Source organism: Antechinus flavipes, chromosome X, assembly GCF_016432865.1.
Source record: "Antechinus flavipes isolate AdamAnt ecotype Samford, QLD, Australia chromosome X, AdamAnt_v2, whole genome shotgun sequence".
Taxonomy (NCBI): Eukaryota; Metazoa; Chordata; class Mammalia; order Dasyuromorphia; family Dasyuridae; genus Antechinus; species Antechinus flavipes.
This window is the reverse complement of record NC_067404.1, coordinates 23,398,521-23,416,658: the sequence shown is the minus strand read 5'-3', so window position 1 is coordinate 23,416,658 and position 18,138 is coordinate 23,398,521. Positions and strand designations below refer to the sequence as shown.

General features: G+C 37.2%; 1 protein-coding gene across 2 annotated transcripts in view; it reads left to right on the top strand.

Moving 5' to 3' along the window:
* The window catches only part of AFF2 (ALF transcription elongation factor 2), a 589,532-nt gene that overhangs the window by 251,223 nt on the left and 320,171 nt on the right, over positions 1-18,138 (top strand). For both annotated transcript variants that reach the window (XM_051968827.1, XM_051968826.1), the window contains exon 3: positions 10,886-11,773. In XM_051968827.1, the coding sequence (XP_051824787.1) occupies positions 10,886-11,773 (888 nt within the window). The remainder of the gene's footprint in view (positions 1-10,885; positions 11,774-18,138) is intronic.

The window sequence follows — 18,138 nt, the reverse complement described above, 5'->3', positions numbered from 1 at the left end:
CATCAATGTCAAATTGAAGATTTCCCACCACAAATTCTGAACTTAATTGAACAGCAAGAAGATTGGTGCCCCATACTCAGGCTTTGAGGATGCAGAGAAAAAAAAAAGTAAGCTAGTTCCTGCCTTCAGCTTAAGGGAGATAGCAGGTACATTAATATGTAGATAAAAATCCTTCAATAAGACTCAAATAGATTATCATCAAGGATGAAATTAATTATTTTCCTAAGATCCCTGAAGTCACTTAGTCCACTTCTCTGTCTTTAAAAGGACCATGGTCTAAAAGGTCCAGGCAGGTAGAAATCTGTTTTCTTTAAATATCTCCACTAGAAGGAGATTAAACAGCCTTCCTCATCTCTCATGTGCTTTCCTGTCCTGTCACATATACTCTATTAAGGCTTCAAACTTTGTTCCAACATGGTTCCAAAAAGTGCTAATAACTCTAGAAGGTTTTAGATAGATATAGAATGTGTATATATGTTGTGTATGTATAATATATGTTATATTTGTATATAATATATGTTATGTATTACAATACATTTGTGTATATAGTGCTTATGTATATATGATTGTGTGTGTATGTGTGCACGCACGCACGTGTGCATGCACATTGGAGGCTGGTAGACTGATAAAAGGCGTACTTCTGGATCACAGGGACAAAGTCACAGAAGGCTACTTTCTGAAATTCACACTAAGCTAATGGGACAAAAAATAGATATCCGTCGCTTGCAGAAATAAACTGTTCTAAAAGATGTATGCCAGGTGAGACTACGTACTTCCCAACAGTACTACTGTTGGAGGAAGGCACTAAGATGCCAACCATGTTAAATATATGTGTGTATGTATACATACATCTATTATATATCTGAATTTATATACATATATGCACACATATATACAGAATAAGATTATATATAACATATATAATTTTTATTCTTTATTTAAACAATCACCCAAAATGAATATTTGCAGATGCAAAGTTGAACAGAAAAAAGATGGTTATATGTAAAATATTACAACTTGCTTTGCTATAAAAAGTATAGAACAGATTTAATTTGTTACTTTAAAATCTGTCCTGGTTGTCTGTGTTTCCTTCTGAAATTCCTATTGTTCCCTTCTGTACATTTTCTTTGAAATGCTTCAGGGAGTTGTTGTTTTTTTTTTTTGGGGGGGGGGTGAAGAATCATGAGTCAGCTGGGTAAAGAGCCAAAGTTGAAGCTAGGAAGACCTGGGTTCAAGTTCTGCCTCTGCCACATACTAGTTGTTGAATAGTGAGTGAGTCACTTTACCTCTCATTGCTCTAAGCTGAAAAGGTTGCAGAGAAAATGCTCCCTGGCATTGATGGAGGGACTTTCCAAATGCCAGAGTTCCCATGCCAGTGAAATCATGGGCTTATCACTTATTCCTATCTTATTACTAGTTCTCTTTTCCCACCTTTCCTTACCACTATCACTCCTGCCACTGGAAAAAGAAAAAGAAATCTTTTCTAACAAATATGCATGGTCAAGCAAAACAAATCCACATACTGGCCATGTCTAAAAATGCAATTTTCAGGACATTTTGCATTTCAGCTCATTTTGCACCTAACTCCAGCACTGATTTTTCAGGAAGTAGGTAGTTTGTGTCACTTTTGATCTTCTGGAGTGATGATTAGTCGTCTTTGCATTAAGTGGAGTTCTTGAATCTTTCAAAGTTGTTTTTCCTGCAATATCGTTATTATCTTAATTGTTCTCCCAGTTCTGCTCCTTTTCTTCTGAATTGATTCATACAAGTCTTCCCAGGTTTCTCTGAAACTATTCTCATGATTTCTTAGCCATTCCCCAATTGATTAGTACCCACTTTTTTTTCCAGTTTGTTACTGAAACAAGGGGTGCTAAAAGATAACATTGTATGTATAGGTCCTTTTTTTCTTTCTTTGTTGTCTATGGGATATGTGCATAGTAAGGCTATCTATGGATCAAAGGGTTAAGTGACTTTGTAGGTATAATGCTTTTTTTCCTATAGTCCCTATACCAATTGTAATTTTTCTTTTTTATCTACTGTATCCATTTGATAGGTGCAAATTGGAGCCTAAGAGCTATTTTAATTTGCATTTCTCTATTGAGCAGTGATTTGGAACTTTTTTATACTTATTGATAGCTTTGGTTTCTTCCTTTGAGAATTGTCTGTCATATCCTTTGACCATTCATCAGGTGGGGAATGACTCTTTTTCTTATATAATGGAATTAGTTCTTGGCTATAAGATCTTTATTACATAAATATACTGTATGGATTTTGTTTTTGCCAAAAAAATGTCTCTTTTTAAATAATTAAAAATGTTCATTTTATCTTATATGATCTTCTCTTATCCATTGTTTGGTCATGAACTTTTCACATATTTGTAGTTGTGAAAAGTATTTCTTTGATCTTCTAATTTGCATATTATATGACCTTTTATATCTGGGTCATATGTATATTGGTATATTATTGTGGTATGTGGTGTGAAATGCTGGTCTGAAGTTAGTTCTTGCCAGACTGCTTTCCAGTTTTACCAGTAATTTTTTTTGTCAAATAGTGAATCCTTCCCCTAGTAGTTGGGGTCTTTGGATTTATCAAACCTTCTACTGCTATGTCCCTTTGTTTCTGTATATTGTATATTTAATCTGATTTACTTTTCTGTTTTCTTTAATCATTACTAGATGCTTTGATAATTACTGATTTTTTTGTATAGTTTGAGATTTAGCAGTACCAGATCTTAAATTGTACTTTTAAAAGCATTAATCATCAAAACTGTTTGGTATTAGTTAAAAAAAAAGATATGACTATTAAAGTTACTAATGCCAAATTAGCTGTGGTCTAGTTTAAATGTACTATGTCTGAAGTAATGTCCTAGCAGAAGGTTGAAAGTCAGTATCAAAAGTCTAGGGCACAGAATCAGTGTGTTTGCTTCCTAGAGAAATGGATAAAAATCAAAGTTCTGAAGAAGCAAAGCTTAACATGAATTATTATAAAAGAATCGTAGCTCCCCCCGCCAAGATTCAAATATCTCATACAGTTGGCCTTATGTAACATCCGCCTGTCTCTCTATTTTCAACACTTCTTTCTCTACTTGTCCCTCATTTTTTTCTCTTTCTTTCCCTTTTAATTGCAACAATTCCAAATTTTTGTACATGTATGAAAAAATATGAGAATCTGTAGAAGTGGCTGGCCTTAAACGTCAAAAAGATCTGATTTGAATTCTGTCTCTGACACATGCCAGTTGTGTGACTGTGAGTTATGTCACCACACAATGCCTCAGGCAGGTCTCTAAGACTTCCATTAATAGATGAGTTGCTGCTCTGCATTGCTAGGGGGAAATTGTACGCCAGGAGTTTCCTATATCACAAGTTGATACTTTCTTGCTCTCCAACCTACCCACTCTACCCCATCCTTATTAATGCTAATTTTCTCACACTTGTTGTGAGCAACAATTTTCCACCCTCATTTTCCCTGTCTATAACTAGCTGATGATACTTCTTTGATAGGTTACAAATGTGCTATAATGCCAAATTGGGGAATGTTAAAGTAAGGAACAAAAAATACACTTCTAAACCACGGCCTTTTGTATTTTCAGCAACCATAAAAGTTGTTTTTTAAGTGTAAAATCTTTGCTACTTTTCTTAAGTGGAAACCATAATACAATAATAAATTAGTCTTACAATAGAATAACCCTTCACCACCCCTCCCTTTTTTTGAAAAAAAAAAAAAAAAAGAAAGCATTAGGGCCAAAAGGAGGAAGATTTGCATTTCCTGGAGTAATGACAGTCAAAGAGCTAAAATGGAATGCTGTTAGTCATGAGTCACAAACCAGAAATGTAATTTATGTCCTAAAATACTTGGAAAATGCATTTCCTTGATGATGGAGAAATTATGGTCCAGTTTACTCAGAAAATAGGGGTTGTGAAGGTTATCTTTAAGAAATCTACCAATTATTTAGAAGAGCAAGTTAAGAACTGTCCAACTTAAAGGAAACCTGTAATTGATTGAAATAGCTAAATTTCATTTTTACCCTGTTTATAAGTGTTCAACCAAGGCTGCCAATAATACCTTGCTCTTTAATAGGATTACTAAGACCCTTGAGGGAAAAAAGAACATTTAGTCTAATTCAGAGGTTGCTATACTGTATAATGAGTGCATATTGTGTAGGTGTGTATAAATGTATTTCAGGCTCCATTGGGTTTTATATCCAAGTGATTTTATATCTATATTTTCAAATTTCTCAAAATAGATCGAGAGCTATTCCACTCTAATGGTGAGAAGGGAGAAAGTTTACCCTGGCACTTTTGCTTATAGTTAATGTGAACATTTGGGGGGATGGGAATGATTGGCATGATGAGCACCTTTGGGAGCTGTGGTTACTATAGGCTTTTTCCACTATATTTCAACTGCAGCTGATAGTTCCACTTATTGCATCTGTTGCTGATTAAAATCAAAATTTTAAGTATTCTTTTTGTAAGTGACTTGCAATTGCTACTGGTTGGGCAACCTCCTTAGAAAGAGGCTGTTTTCACAGAATTATCCCAATAATTCTTAATTCTCTTACTTTTTATATAGGCCCAGTCTCATTTTAGTTAGTTTCATAATGGCGTCTGAGGATTCTGGATTTCGCTGTTGTTATAATTTTACTTTTTACTCTGATCATGCAGCAAAATCAACAAAAATAAAACCAAAGAAAAATGCTTCCTATATCCCAAATCCTGGGCTAGATGTTGAGGATGATGCAATGCAAAACAAGACACAATCTTGGTCCTTAAGGAAGTAAGTCAAGAAAGAGAAATGTCATTTATACAGATAATTGTATTGCAAAATGACATCTTTTCCATCTTCTACCCATCTCTACCCTTCTCTACACACATTCTGCATTCTGAACACTATATGTTCCTTCGTTGTCCAGGCCCTCATCATCACTGATCTGGATTACTGGACTAGCTCTCTCACTAGTCTCTTTTTCTTCAGAATCATTTTCCCATCCATCCTTTGCAGAACTGCCACCACAATCTGCCTTGTAAGGCAGGACTGATCCTGTGTTCCTCCCACTCAAAAATCTTCAGTGGGGCCTCTTGGGGAAAACTCCTTAATCTATCATTAAAGATGCTCTACAATATGATCTAACCTATCCTTCCAGCTATATTTCACATCATTTCTCTTCATGAAGTCTCCGATTCAACCCAGTTGTACCCTGGTGAGGTGAACATGCCCTTTATTTTTGTACCTCAAGGTTCGACCCAGGTATCAGCTCCTCCCTAAAGCCTTTACTCATCAGCTTGGTTGTTACTGTTCTCTCCATTCTCAAATATGTCTATGGTACTTTGTCTTATCTCCCCTCTGTCTTCTTTCTTAACCACTTGTCTTAGACTTATTTATGCCCATTTTGTAACCTCCCAATCAATAGACTGCAAGCTTCTTGTTAAAACCCTCTTTTTAATTATGAACTTAAATATCAACAAACGTGAATAATTCCATATGTAAAGAAGAACAGAAAAAGATTATATGTAAGACCACAAATCTTTCTTACGTACAACTTTTTTTTAATATGTAATCATTTGCTTTGACAGTATTATCACTGCCCTGCTTGTTGCTGTCTCCTTCATATCATCTTTGTGTGTTTTTAAGTGTTTAACATTTCTTTTGTTTTGCTTCACTGATAGTCCCTTTCAGTTCCTTCACAATTCTCCTACTCTTAAAAAAAATAGAAAAGTCTCCCCTTATAACAAATAAACAAATAAGTATAGTCAAAGAGAAACAAATTCACACACTGGTTGAATTTGAAAACGTCTGTCTCATTCTCTAGTTCTAGTCCATCTCTATTAAGAGGTTAGAAGCATTTTTCACCTTTAAGTCTGCCGCAAATTATTGAGTTCTTATTTTTAAATCATTCAGTTGTTTTTCTTTACATTATTGTAGTTCTTTGTACAAATTATCCTGATTCTATTCACTTTACTCTGCATTGGTTCATTAAAGTGTTCCCTGGTTTTTCTGTAGACACCCCTTTTGTTATATCTTGTGGTACAGTGATATTCCATTGCACTCACATGCTATTATTTGTTCATACACTTCCAAATTGATGAGTGCTCACTTCCTAATTCTTTCCTACAATAAAAGCACATGATGCTATAAATTTTTTTGGTATATAGGTTCTTTTCCTCTGTCTTTGACTTTTTTGGAGTATAGGTCTCATAATGGCATTACTGGGTCAGAGGGTAGGCACAGCTCAGATGTTATGGGTCTAGTTCCAGAATATTTTTCAGAATGGCTGGGCTTTTTGCAGCTTTATCAGTAGTATATTACCTTGCCTGTTCGTTACCACCATCCCCATCACATCCAATAATTGTCATTCTCTTCTTTTGCCATGTTTGATAATTGGATGGATTTCAAAAGAGACTTCAAACATATTTTATTTTTCTCTTATTGATGATTTGGAATTTTAACATAGGTATTGATAGCTAGCATTTCTCCTTTCAAAAACTGTATATTCATATCCCTTCACCATTTATCTGGGGAAGTGACTCTTGTTCTTATATTTATGTGTGTGTATATATATGTATATACATATACACATACACGCTATATATATGTATGTATGTATTTCTTATGTCTTTTATATTAGACCTTTGTCAGAGAAATTTGGTGCAAAAATTTTTCCTCAGTTAATTGATTCCTTTCTCATTGTAACTGCATTGATTTTCTTTGCACAGAAGCTTTTTAATAGAGTGCAAGGTTTTTGAAGTAAACTTTTTCATTTTTTGTCTATTGTCTCAGTGTCTAATACTGCTTCTTGCCTATAGGAATCATTTAATAAATATTTGAATTGAATTAAAGTGAATGGAAACAAAGCACTATGAGAGTTCCAAGGAAGGAAATATGACTATATAAAAAGTATCTTTTAAAATTCAGCATTATTTTGATGTTTTCATACAAAATTATATTTAACCTTACAAAATTTATTTTGTAAAAATCCTATTTAAACCTTACTTTAAAAATTATACTTATATCCAAAATCCCAGGTATGCTAAAAGTAAGCAAAATTGGAAAATAGACTCAGAAGCAAACCAGGAATGGTATTTTCATACTTCTCCAATGATACTAAAATTAGAACTAGTACAAATAAAAATGGCCCCTCTCTTGCTTCTAAAGCCATACTTATAAGAGCTAGAAAGAGAACACTATCCTATGTTCCACTGCTTGTGTGGGGAGACTTACAGGGAAAGTCAAATGAAAACCTATAAAATGCAAAATTGGAGTGTTGCAGTTTCCCCCATCAGCCTGAATATTTCTAGATGGTGATAAACGTTAGACAGACATCTGGTAAAGGGACAAAAAAAGCAACCATCTAAGAGTTTAACATATATCATTCTTGCACTATGACGTCTCCTTATTTTCGGATAGATAGTTGTCTAGAATTTGACTTTGACTCTCATCCAATGGGCTTATTGAGTAATTCTTGCTTGTTTTTGGTTCAGAGAGAAGATAATTTTTACTACGGAAAGAGAAATGACCCAGCTAAGGACTCTCAGTGGATAAAAGTAATTTTGAGTTAATTATACTTTCTCAATATATCATGCAAATCTCCTTCTGAAAATCAGTGAATTTTTTGCTAAGAAAAACCCAAAAAGTTAATATTTAAATCAAAATCTTTAAATGAATATTATACAATATGAATTTCCTATGAATAAGTAAAATGGATTACCAGTGTGGCATAATGGTGATAGAGGATAGTTGTAAAATCAAGAAAACTTGAATTCAGGTCCTGTCTCTGATGTTTATTTTCTGTACGACCATAGGTGAGTTATTTAACTTCTCACTGCTTAAGGCAGCTACCTTTAAGACTATAAGTTTTAGGTGACATACCTGTTTATATCAATGAAGGGAGTTTCCACATTGGGGGTTTTCTACATTGATGGAATCTCAGATCTGGACCAAAACAGAATCAGGCTAGATTTTTTTTAATTCACCTGCGTTATACAAGTTATATTAAAGAATTTTACTAAAAAGCAAAAATCTAAATATGAAAATTTCATTATTTTTGCTTAATTCTTGAGATAACTGAAACATTTTTTCTTTGATGCTTCAGATACTTCTCTAGAAATATACGGACTTTCTTAACCTATGAAGGTAGTATTTAGCTCCCTGTAGTGGTCTGATACAATAATCTTCTCATTTGATATTCACACCAAATCTGTGATGTAGGTCATATTATTTTTTTTGACATATTATTATTCTTTCAACCAAAGGCTCGGAGAGTTTGTGACTTATCCAAGCTAGTTAGTAGTAGAACTGAGGTTCAAACCCAGGTCCTTTGACTTCAAATCCATATCAAAATGGCTGCTAGGGCCAAGGTTCCTTTTTTTTTAATTTCCTCTGTGAGTCATTCAGTTTTTCCTGTTTTTCATGGCCATGTGCATTCTCCCCCCCCCCCCCCCCAGTCAGTGATCTCATCCTTAAGTGCCATAACTCACAGATTGGACCAAATTCAATTCAGTCAATTATCAAATGCCCATTTTGTATCAGGCCCTATGCTAGACCTTGGGGAGACAAAGACCAAAATATAACAATCTTTAGCTTCAAGGAGCTTAATTAGTCTTGGGGAGGAGATACAGCAGGTAAACAAGTAAGTGAATATCAAATATCCAAAAGAATCTAAAATCATATCAGGAAGGATGGAATAATATCAATTATGAGGCTCAAGAAAGGTCTCCAATAAAGATAACACCTGATCTATTCTTTGAAGGGAACCAGAGAGTCTGTGAGGGGAGGTGAGATAGGGACTATCTTTCAGGCATGGGAGAGAGTCTTGCAAAGCCACAAAAGAAGGAGACTGAATGTTGTGTACGATGACAACTAGCAACTCAGTAATATAGTGTGTGTGTATGTGTGTGTGCATAATATGAAATAAGATGTAGATATATAATAAGAAGAATAAGATATAGATGGAAATTAGATTAAGGAGGGCTTTCATTGCCAGACAGAAAAATGTATATTTATACTCTAGCCTTGTTTTTTTGTGGGGAAAGTAGGGGTAGATAGGGTGGGGTGATGTAATTAGAATATTAGTTTGGCAGCTCGAGAAATGATGGATTGCAGAGGGGAGAAGAATACCAAAGTGTATATTATGCTAGTGCAGATGAGATATGCTAAAGTCTCGAACTAAGATAGAAGCTGTGGAAATGGACAAAAGGGGGGATATGCAAAAGATGTTGTGGAAGTAGAGTCAGTAAAACTTGGCAACCCAATATGGAGGAGGGAAAGGAGAGTGTCAGGGTCGACATTTAGATTGTAAAGCTGCATGACGAGAATTATAGGTGGTATCATCAATAGAAATGGGAAAATTTAGAAGAGGGTTTGGTCTTGAATAAAATATAGTGAGTTTTGTTTTAGACATGCTGACTTAGACATATCTTTAGGAGATCTAGATGGAGTTGTCCATGACAGAGAGTGATGTGAGAGTTCAGTTCATAAGAAGGTTCAGTGCTTGATAAGTAGACTTGGAAGTTGTCTGTTTAGAGATGATCAGATCCTTGGAAGTCGATCTCTTAGGGATAGAATAGAAAGAAAAGGAGCCCACCATGTTATCTTGGGAGATACCAGCAATTATTGGGTAAGGTTATGATTATCCAGCAAGGAAAACTCATAAAGAATGGTCAGACAGGTAGGAAGAAAACTAAGAGAGTAATCCTAGAAGCTAAAGAAGAAGAGAGTTTTCAGGAGGAGGTTATGGTTGACAGCATCAAAAATGGCAGTGGTCAAGTAGAATAAGAACTGGGAAAAGGCTATTGGCCTTGGAGAGAACTGTTTCAGATTTTGGTAGGGTTAGAAGCCAGGTTACAAAGGTTGGGGAGGTGGAGGGATGTAGCCAGCAAATGATTGGATTTGAGCCTTTTTATGTAAAAGTTTGTCTGTGAAAAGGAAGAAAACTGGAGTTCAAGTGCTTGAGGGAATGGTATGGTCAAGTGATATAGAAAGCTTGCTTTGTAGGCAAGAAGCCACCAAATTAGGAGAGATTGCAGATGAGATAGAGATATCAGAGTACAGATGGAGCAATGTTAATACATCATACATACTTCCAAAAAAATTCAAAGCAATACTTTAAAGAACATAATCTTTGTCTTTGATTTCTTAAGCAACAATTTAGTTGATGACGTTTTGCTTCAAAACATTGAAAAGACAGCAGTGTTGTTTGAGGCATTGTTTGCTGAATAATTACTGCCATTTCAGAACAAATAAATAGGAAATCACTATTCTGAAAACATTGACACCCCCAGAAGCTAAAGGCGGGGCCTGTTCATTTTTGTGGTTCTTTTCATTGAAAAAATGGATTCTTCTTTAAATGTTTTATTAGTAGATGATGCTTTTAAAATCCTTGTATCCTCATCTACAGTACAGTAGAAGTGCTACTTTTTTTTAGTAGGCTAAACATCTTACATGACAGTGTAGATTAGGAAGGTAATACATTAAGAACATACAGAAGAAAAATATTTCATTGCCATTCACTCGATTAATTGGTCAGAGTTTTGCATTACTTTTGATCTCGATAGCAAATGTCACAACTCTGCTTATGATCATTGATGTAAAACTAAAGAATTTTCACATAAAAAGTCATAGAAGTGGCATAATGTACAATTAGCTCTCAACCAAAAGGCTTGAAGTATACAAATGTTAAACTTGCCAGTTGATTTTATGAGGCCATTTTGAATACTTGCTTCTTTTTCTTGTTACTTTTCTTTTTCTGTGAAAACTTTGAAGTTGTATGACCATTTGAACGTATCCTAATTGCTAGTCGTTTGGGGGCATCTGTTTGAATCATTAACATTATTAAGCACAAACCTATTGATTCTTTCTCTCCTTTCTCACCCCCATCTTTTTGTTACTTTAGACAAACAAAGGTGATGCACTTGCCAGCCGCGTCCAGAACACACTGGGAAACTATGATGAAATGAAGGACTTATTAACCAATCATTCCAATCAGAGCCAACTAGTGGGAATCCCCAAGAATTCTGTACCCCAGACTCCCACTGAAAAAAATGAATCAAGCTTTTTTCCCGAACAAAGGAACCGGATGATCGTACCTCATCAGAGCTGTAGCAATTCAGCAGCATCAGTGCCTCCCCCGACTTCAGTGACCTCGAGTTCAAGTGTATTACACAGTCATCAGACCATCAAAAAAGCAAGAGGTGATTGGCAACGAGCTGGTCACAGCTCCACCGTTACTCAGGCAAACCAGTCTGCTGGGCAGCCTAGTCGAATGAAACACAGCTCTTCCCATGATCAGTCTCAAGGCAGATATGAAGACCTGTTCAACTGTCCAACAGAACAGTCCAAAAATGGAGGAATGGAGGATGCCAGCATGGTAGCAGTATCTCATGCAAGAAGACTTAGCCATTCAAAGTCCAGTGGTGGAGAGGCTTCTTATAAAGAGAGCATTCAATGCCCATCCCCAATAGATTTTGAATTTTTAGCAAATGGGCCTATTTCTCCGCTCCCTTCTACATCTTTACTCTCTGCAGCCAGTAGTCTTGCGATTCAAAATTTCCCACAAGGCCTTTACTGCAAAACGAGCGTGGTTCAGCAGAAGCCTACCGCTTATGTGAGGCCCATGGACGGTCAGGAGCAACTACCAGACTTCTCCCCAACAATGAAGCCGTTGCTTGAAATTGAGAGTGGATTTTCAAGTCAAACATTTGGGACAGTGCTGGAGGGAAAACCTAGTGCAGCCACTTCAAAGACTAAACTCACAAAGCTCACCATCCCTCAGCCAAGTGAAGTAAGTAATTTTTTTTACAATTCTGCATTTTTTTAGTTGACTGTGTTTACAGTCAGTTCTCATTTACCACGTTGAGCAAAAGATACACAGGAAGCTTCAACGTTCCAGTTTAACCCCTTCTCTTCAGCAGAAGGGTTAAACTTCTTTAGGGAAAGGGTTAAACTCCATGACTGATTTTTTTTTGGGGGGGTCTGGACATGTGATTTCATGACCGCAGGTCCTGCTGCGGAAACTCCCTTCACCAATGCAGATCAACAGCTTGTCGGTAACATATGATCTTAGGGGAATGTCTGGGCCCCTAAGAGCTTCAATGACTTGCCCAGGCTCACACATCTAGTTCGTGGAAGAGGCTGAACTAGAACGCAGGCCTCCCTGACTTCAAGGCCAGCCATTGAGCCACCACACTGAGCTGGATTACTGGTCACCAGATAGAGCTTTGGAAGATGAAAAGTCTGAATTACACATTTCTCCCCCCACCCCCAAGAAACATAGTTTTAGTATTTTGAAGTACAGTGCAGACTAGTCATCTTAGTTTATACATGAGAGGAAGAAAGGTCACCACTAAGTTATAATTGATAACAGGTCTTCTCTAGATAAGAAGGTAGCCTAAACATAAAGATGCCATCATGTGAAAGAATGAAATACTGGAGCCAGAAGGTAAAGGCATATTTTAAGAATATTGCGTTTCCTCAATGCTTGCCGAGTTCTTTCTAGACAAACTGGTGAATTTTATTGAGACAGCCCTGTCCTCTCCAGGCACGCAGGCTAATCATTATAGAAAAGAAAATGAGCTGCTAAACGAATTCAGACCGAAAAGTGCCAGGGATTTCATGAGTTATCTCCTCTGGGAAGCAATGCTTGCTAAAAGATAAGGCTTAGCCCAAAGGAATGACTAGCAAATGATGCAGTGGTACCTGGGGAAGACAAGGAGAGGATTTTTGGTGGCAGAGTGGTCTTTGCTAGTGCTTCTCACATCATACCACGTGAGACACTGCCTTGTACACTTGTCTGTGTTGCCAGCTCTAAGTGTTTGATTGGAAGCAACTGGATCCTTCGTAAACGACATCACCATGTTATATTTTCCCTGAATAAGATTCACGTTGGAGGTGTTGAAATGGGTGGAATTCCCAAAATTCCTGGGATTTTATAGGTAGTTTGATAGATAAGGCTCTTGCTCCCCCTCTACCACTATCTAGTACAGTGTCCTTGGACAAGTAACTGACTCTCAGTTTCCCCATTGGGAAAATAATGGTGTTAAGCTTGGCTGATCCCTAACTATCTTTTTACCTTACAACCAAGCTGGTGAACACCCTAAAGATTTATCTGCTTCTACATTTCAACTTTTTTTTGAGTCTTACTCAGAAGAGAATGGTGATTTCAGAGAATAGATCCACCCAAAGGAGGGAGGATTGGGCTGTTGATTATGTATTTTAAATGTTTGTTTTTCCTTATATTTTCCTTTCTGAAGACTTTTATCCTTGTTGTAATAGTTGTTCACAGATACTTGTCTGTATTGTCTGTATCATAAGGTAAAATGAACTTTTTGCAAAATAAATTCAACTCTATTTTCCCAAAATTTGACTGTAAATATGACTAATCAGTATGGTAGTCTATAGAATTTTGTATGTTTGTAGATAAATCTCAATGGATAATGTGCAATATTTTGTGGGATTTCAGTCCTGAAAATTTTCTTTTAAAGGTATGACTTTGAAGAGGAGTGGTCTGTAATGGGTTGGGATGTAAATTCAACTCTTGTCCTCTTCCTTTCCTTTGGTAGCAGTTTTCACCAACTTCTCCTATTCATGATGGCCACTCAGGACCAGTCAGGAAATGGCACTGCCACAAAAGGGCTCTCCTGGAGAATCCAGGAACCAAAATAGGTATTTGGTCCTAGGCCTTTTTCAACATTTGAATCGAATTAAATCACCTCTTTTTAAGAGTATTTCAAATAAACAAAACCTTAATAACACTAAGCCTGACCTAGATTTAAAAATTCCTTCATACTTTGGCTAGAGGCTATCATTGTGAGGAACTGAATTGCTACCAACATGAAGTCTGCTTTTAAAGCACTGCTTCAGTAAAGTCAACTTTTGTGATGGTTAGCCAAGGAGCAGAGTGTGGTTATGAGATAAATTATGTAAGAAAAAGGGCCTCTGTCTGAGGAATGGATATTGTCACTAGAACATCCTTTTGTGGAAAATGGCTCGTGTGGAATAAAGGCTTAATGAGAGAGGGATGAAAGACAAAATCAAGAAAGCGTGGGTTGGAGGGGGGAAGGAGGGTGGCTGCACTAGGTAAGTAAGATTTTAGAAGGGAGGGGACAAAGAGTGCCTTAGTGCTCTGAAATGGAGGAGTTTCTAGTTTTAGAGAATAATGTGCACCAACCCTATGATGAAAAGGAAAGGAAATGAGATGTAAGGTGGCCAAACAGAGGGAGTACTCAAAGTTGTGGAGGTGGAAGTGTGGGCATAAATATAGACAGGGTGGAGTCTTGTGCAGCTTTGTACCTAATGGAATTTATGTGGCTAAAACTCTAACCAAGACTCTGAAAATTCACCCCATTAAATCTTGATGCATTTTTCAATAGCACTTAAATTCCATCTTAGGTCCTGGCGCCAAGACTTCCAAGCATCGGGACTGGTTAGTCTAGCAGTCTCCAGGTCTATGGTAAAAACGGAGTGTTCTTTTGAGAGTTTGTGCAGAAGCATTTATTGATGAAACACTCCATTTTTTCACTTTGCTTGAGAACACCAAACTCTGCCGAGAGGAACCTGGTGTACGCACCCACAGCATACGTTCTTTTTGGTTCTGAATTACTCTTCAGCAGAATCTATCAGAAACTGTATAGATGAGTGGGCCTCTGAGTCACACAATCCCAAAGTATCATTGAAAGATGGTGAGGGCAGCTACAGGTGAGGTGGTTGCTCTTTCTAGGACATTCCTTAGCTTCTTCGCATTTTCACATTAGGAATAAGGGTAATTGAGTTTTAGACTATTTTACTATGAAAGGTCAACTTTTCAATTAGAGTATTTTCTTTGAACCAATCATTTGTTGGACTATTTTAAAACTTGAAGTTACTGTATTTATTACCATTCCAGACAGCAACAAAGACTGATGTGTTTTGCAGTTGAGCTTGGAATAATTTTCTGGGAACTGCATCTGAAAACAGTAAAAGACCTATTTATATCAAGTGGAAGTAGAGGGTTGCTTGCAGATGGTGTTTTATTAGAAAATGCATTTGTTAATAAATGTAGCTTTGTACGTGATTACATTACAGATGTTTCTGTTTATTTTTACCTTAGGATAAAAAGCTGCTGGTGTAGACAGCTTATATACTTTGGTCCAATCTGTCACTAGGATTGTTTGGCAAGTAAATAATTACATTTTCACAAAAGCATCAGTGATAGAAAGGCAGATTCATGGCTCAAGTTGCCCCATCTATTCAAGTAATGGTCAGGTTAGTGAGCTCTCTAAAGTGTAACAATAATATAGCATGCCCTTTCCTCAAAGTTCGTTTGCAGTGGGATTGACTTATTCATTTCCTTCAAAACTGCTTCCTGCTCTTATCATTTAAATGAAATCGATGTGAACACAGGGATTTGGCGTGAGCTCTTTCATGACTAGCTTTGTTACCCCAATGAAAAATGAGTGTCCCCATTTGTGGCTTTAGTTGCTTTGCTTTATATCCTGAGTCATGAATCATATGAGTGTAATTAACTTTATTTATTAGGAAGTAAATAGTAAACTCTAGTCTTTAGGGACTAGAAAGGGACTGCCTAGAAAGTCATTAAACGGTTTTGTGGATTATGGATGAGCCTAAGGAGCTCCACAGAGATGATACATGGGGTTCTGCCCAATGAAAGGATGTCTTTCCATTCACAAACAGAATGTACAGTCTGAGGTTCTCTGTTGGAGTGCATCGTGAATTTTATTTACAGTATGTTTGGAGGAAAAACATCACTCAATTCAAAGTTATAGCTAACTGGTTTAATTTCAACTTAATCAGAAATGACTGCACACCAATGACACTGAACTCTTTTACTCTGATTGTAGACATTGATTCTATTGTCACATTTGTTTTCATGAATGTGTGGGAGTGAAATAACTTTATGGCCTCTAATAAGATATACAGCTATAAGAAACCTTAGAGATCGACTAGTCCAATGCCTTCATGTTACCGCCAAGGATACTGAGGGGCAGGGCCGTCTCTTAAAGTCTCACAGGGAACAGAACTAAAGGAAGCCCTCTGATTCCAAAACCAGTGGGATTGTACTATGTAGTTATACTAGATACTAGACCTGTGTGGCAAACAATAAAAGAGCAAATGGGGAACTTAGTCACTGAGTGCCTAGTGTCCCTTGTGACTTGAAAGATGCTAATTCTCCAGCTTCCTTAGATGGAAGGTATCTTCCAAGCATAAAGAAGGATAAAAGTGACAAGGAGAACACTCCACTAGTCAAGCCAATAGGCAATAAGGTAGCCTAAGAGTGCTCCTTTTCTTCTTCTTTGGGAAATGGCAACCTGTGACCCGTGGTCAAATACTTATTCATGTTTGACATTTTGAACATCTCAATTCAGTAACCTTAAGCCAACTCCCCACATTGCCCTCCACCCTAAAATGATTGTCCCCATAGAGACAGGTGGTTATTTGGCTTAGGGGAGAGCAAGCTCAGTTTTATCACTTTTATCCGATGCCTTAACTCTGTGCTGGGTATCCCTCATGTCTTAAAAATTTGGGTCTGGGCTAGGTGATCTCTTCTCTGGGCCACTTTCTAATTTAGGCCAGGATAAAGCAGTGAAACGTAGGAGGCTTCTATCAGCCCCTGCTCCATCCTCCGCTACGAGGTTGTGTGCTAAGCCTTGAGGTGCGAGGCCTGCTACAGTTTAATTGGGAAAGATAAAGTGCATATGAAATGACCCTCCAAAAAAGGCAGCTGGAGAAGCAGGCTAGAAAAACAGAACTAATGGAGCTCAAAGGCAGCCTCTCTACCCGGGATGAGGAGGAAAGGCTTCATGGACAATGTCACTCGTGAGATGAGTCTTGAAATTTGGGGAGGACGTCAGCAAGGGATGAGGAAAATAAGAGAGATTTCAGAAAAAGTGTGACGTACTTCACGGGACTAATGAGAGATGCCTATTTCATTCATAGCCTTACTTTCCCTGGATAGATATGGGCAGTGAGATCCTTTGAGAGATTGTTGCTGCCACTTTAAGACATGCATGGCTGTGAAATCTTTAGCTTGTTTTGTATAGTCAAGAAAGGGTCAGTAATGGGGGCCTTTTCCTCCTCAGAATGCTTCCTGAAGGTTGTTAATGTATTACTCTGCTAGTTGTTCCTGAACTATATTGATTCTCCTAGTAAAGGCTTACATTTTAATCTCAGCCCCCAATATCAGCAAGAACAGCAAACTCTGGCCTTTTCTGATTGGAGTTTCTCAATACACACGGCTATGATAGCTTGTATCCCAATCTTCTCATTATGAAGAAAACGAGCGTATCTTAAAGTGCCGGGATTTTCTGCATTTTGCTTCCTCTTTAACTCTGGCATCTGCTTTTTCAGGTATAGGGATTAATTTTTGAGCTTACATATCAACTCGGATAATAGTGGGTATGTGAAAAGCACACATGGCTTGAGCGCTTTATACCACATGCTCACTGGTTGCCAGCTTAGTTTAACACCCGATGGTATCTGGGCCCTGAAATCTGCAAGCCAATTTTTGGCAGTGTCAGGATTAACAAACAGTTCAAATCCCAATTTTTTATGCACTTATATAGTTTTAAGTGCCTTCACCTTTTACAAGGCTCATTATTCAAATAGGCTAATTCCACAATAAAACAGTCAGTAACTATTTTCTGTGGTTCATGTGGAGCCCAAGCAGACTATCGAAAGGTTGTGTGGTATGATGATTAGAATTCCGGGCTTGGGGTCAGCAGGATCTATACTCAGCCCTGCCTGACACTTGCTAGCTATAGGTTCAAGAACTAGTAAATCATTTAATTTCTTCTAGGAGCAATTTTCTCTTCTGTAAAATGAGAAGAATAGTAGCAGCTGCTTCACCCAAAAAGCTCAAGTAAATGAATGCCCAGTATATGAAGTGCTTTGTGAACCCTAGAACTCTATGAAAAGGTTGGCTATCATTGTTAGTCTAGTAGCCGGGACAAGGAGGCAACCCGACCCACCCACAACATTTTCTATAAAGCAACTGTAGAGTCAGTTGAGCATGAAAGAAAAAAAAATACATGTTATATATGTTTATAAAACTTCCTAGAAGTTTGTAGACACCTTTGGAAAATGGGTAAATATGGACCACCACCAACATTTACTTCTTGTATATCTTGAACATCAAGCCTTTTATGTTCATAG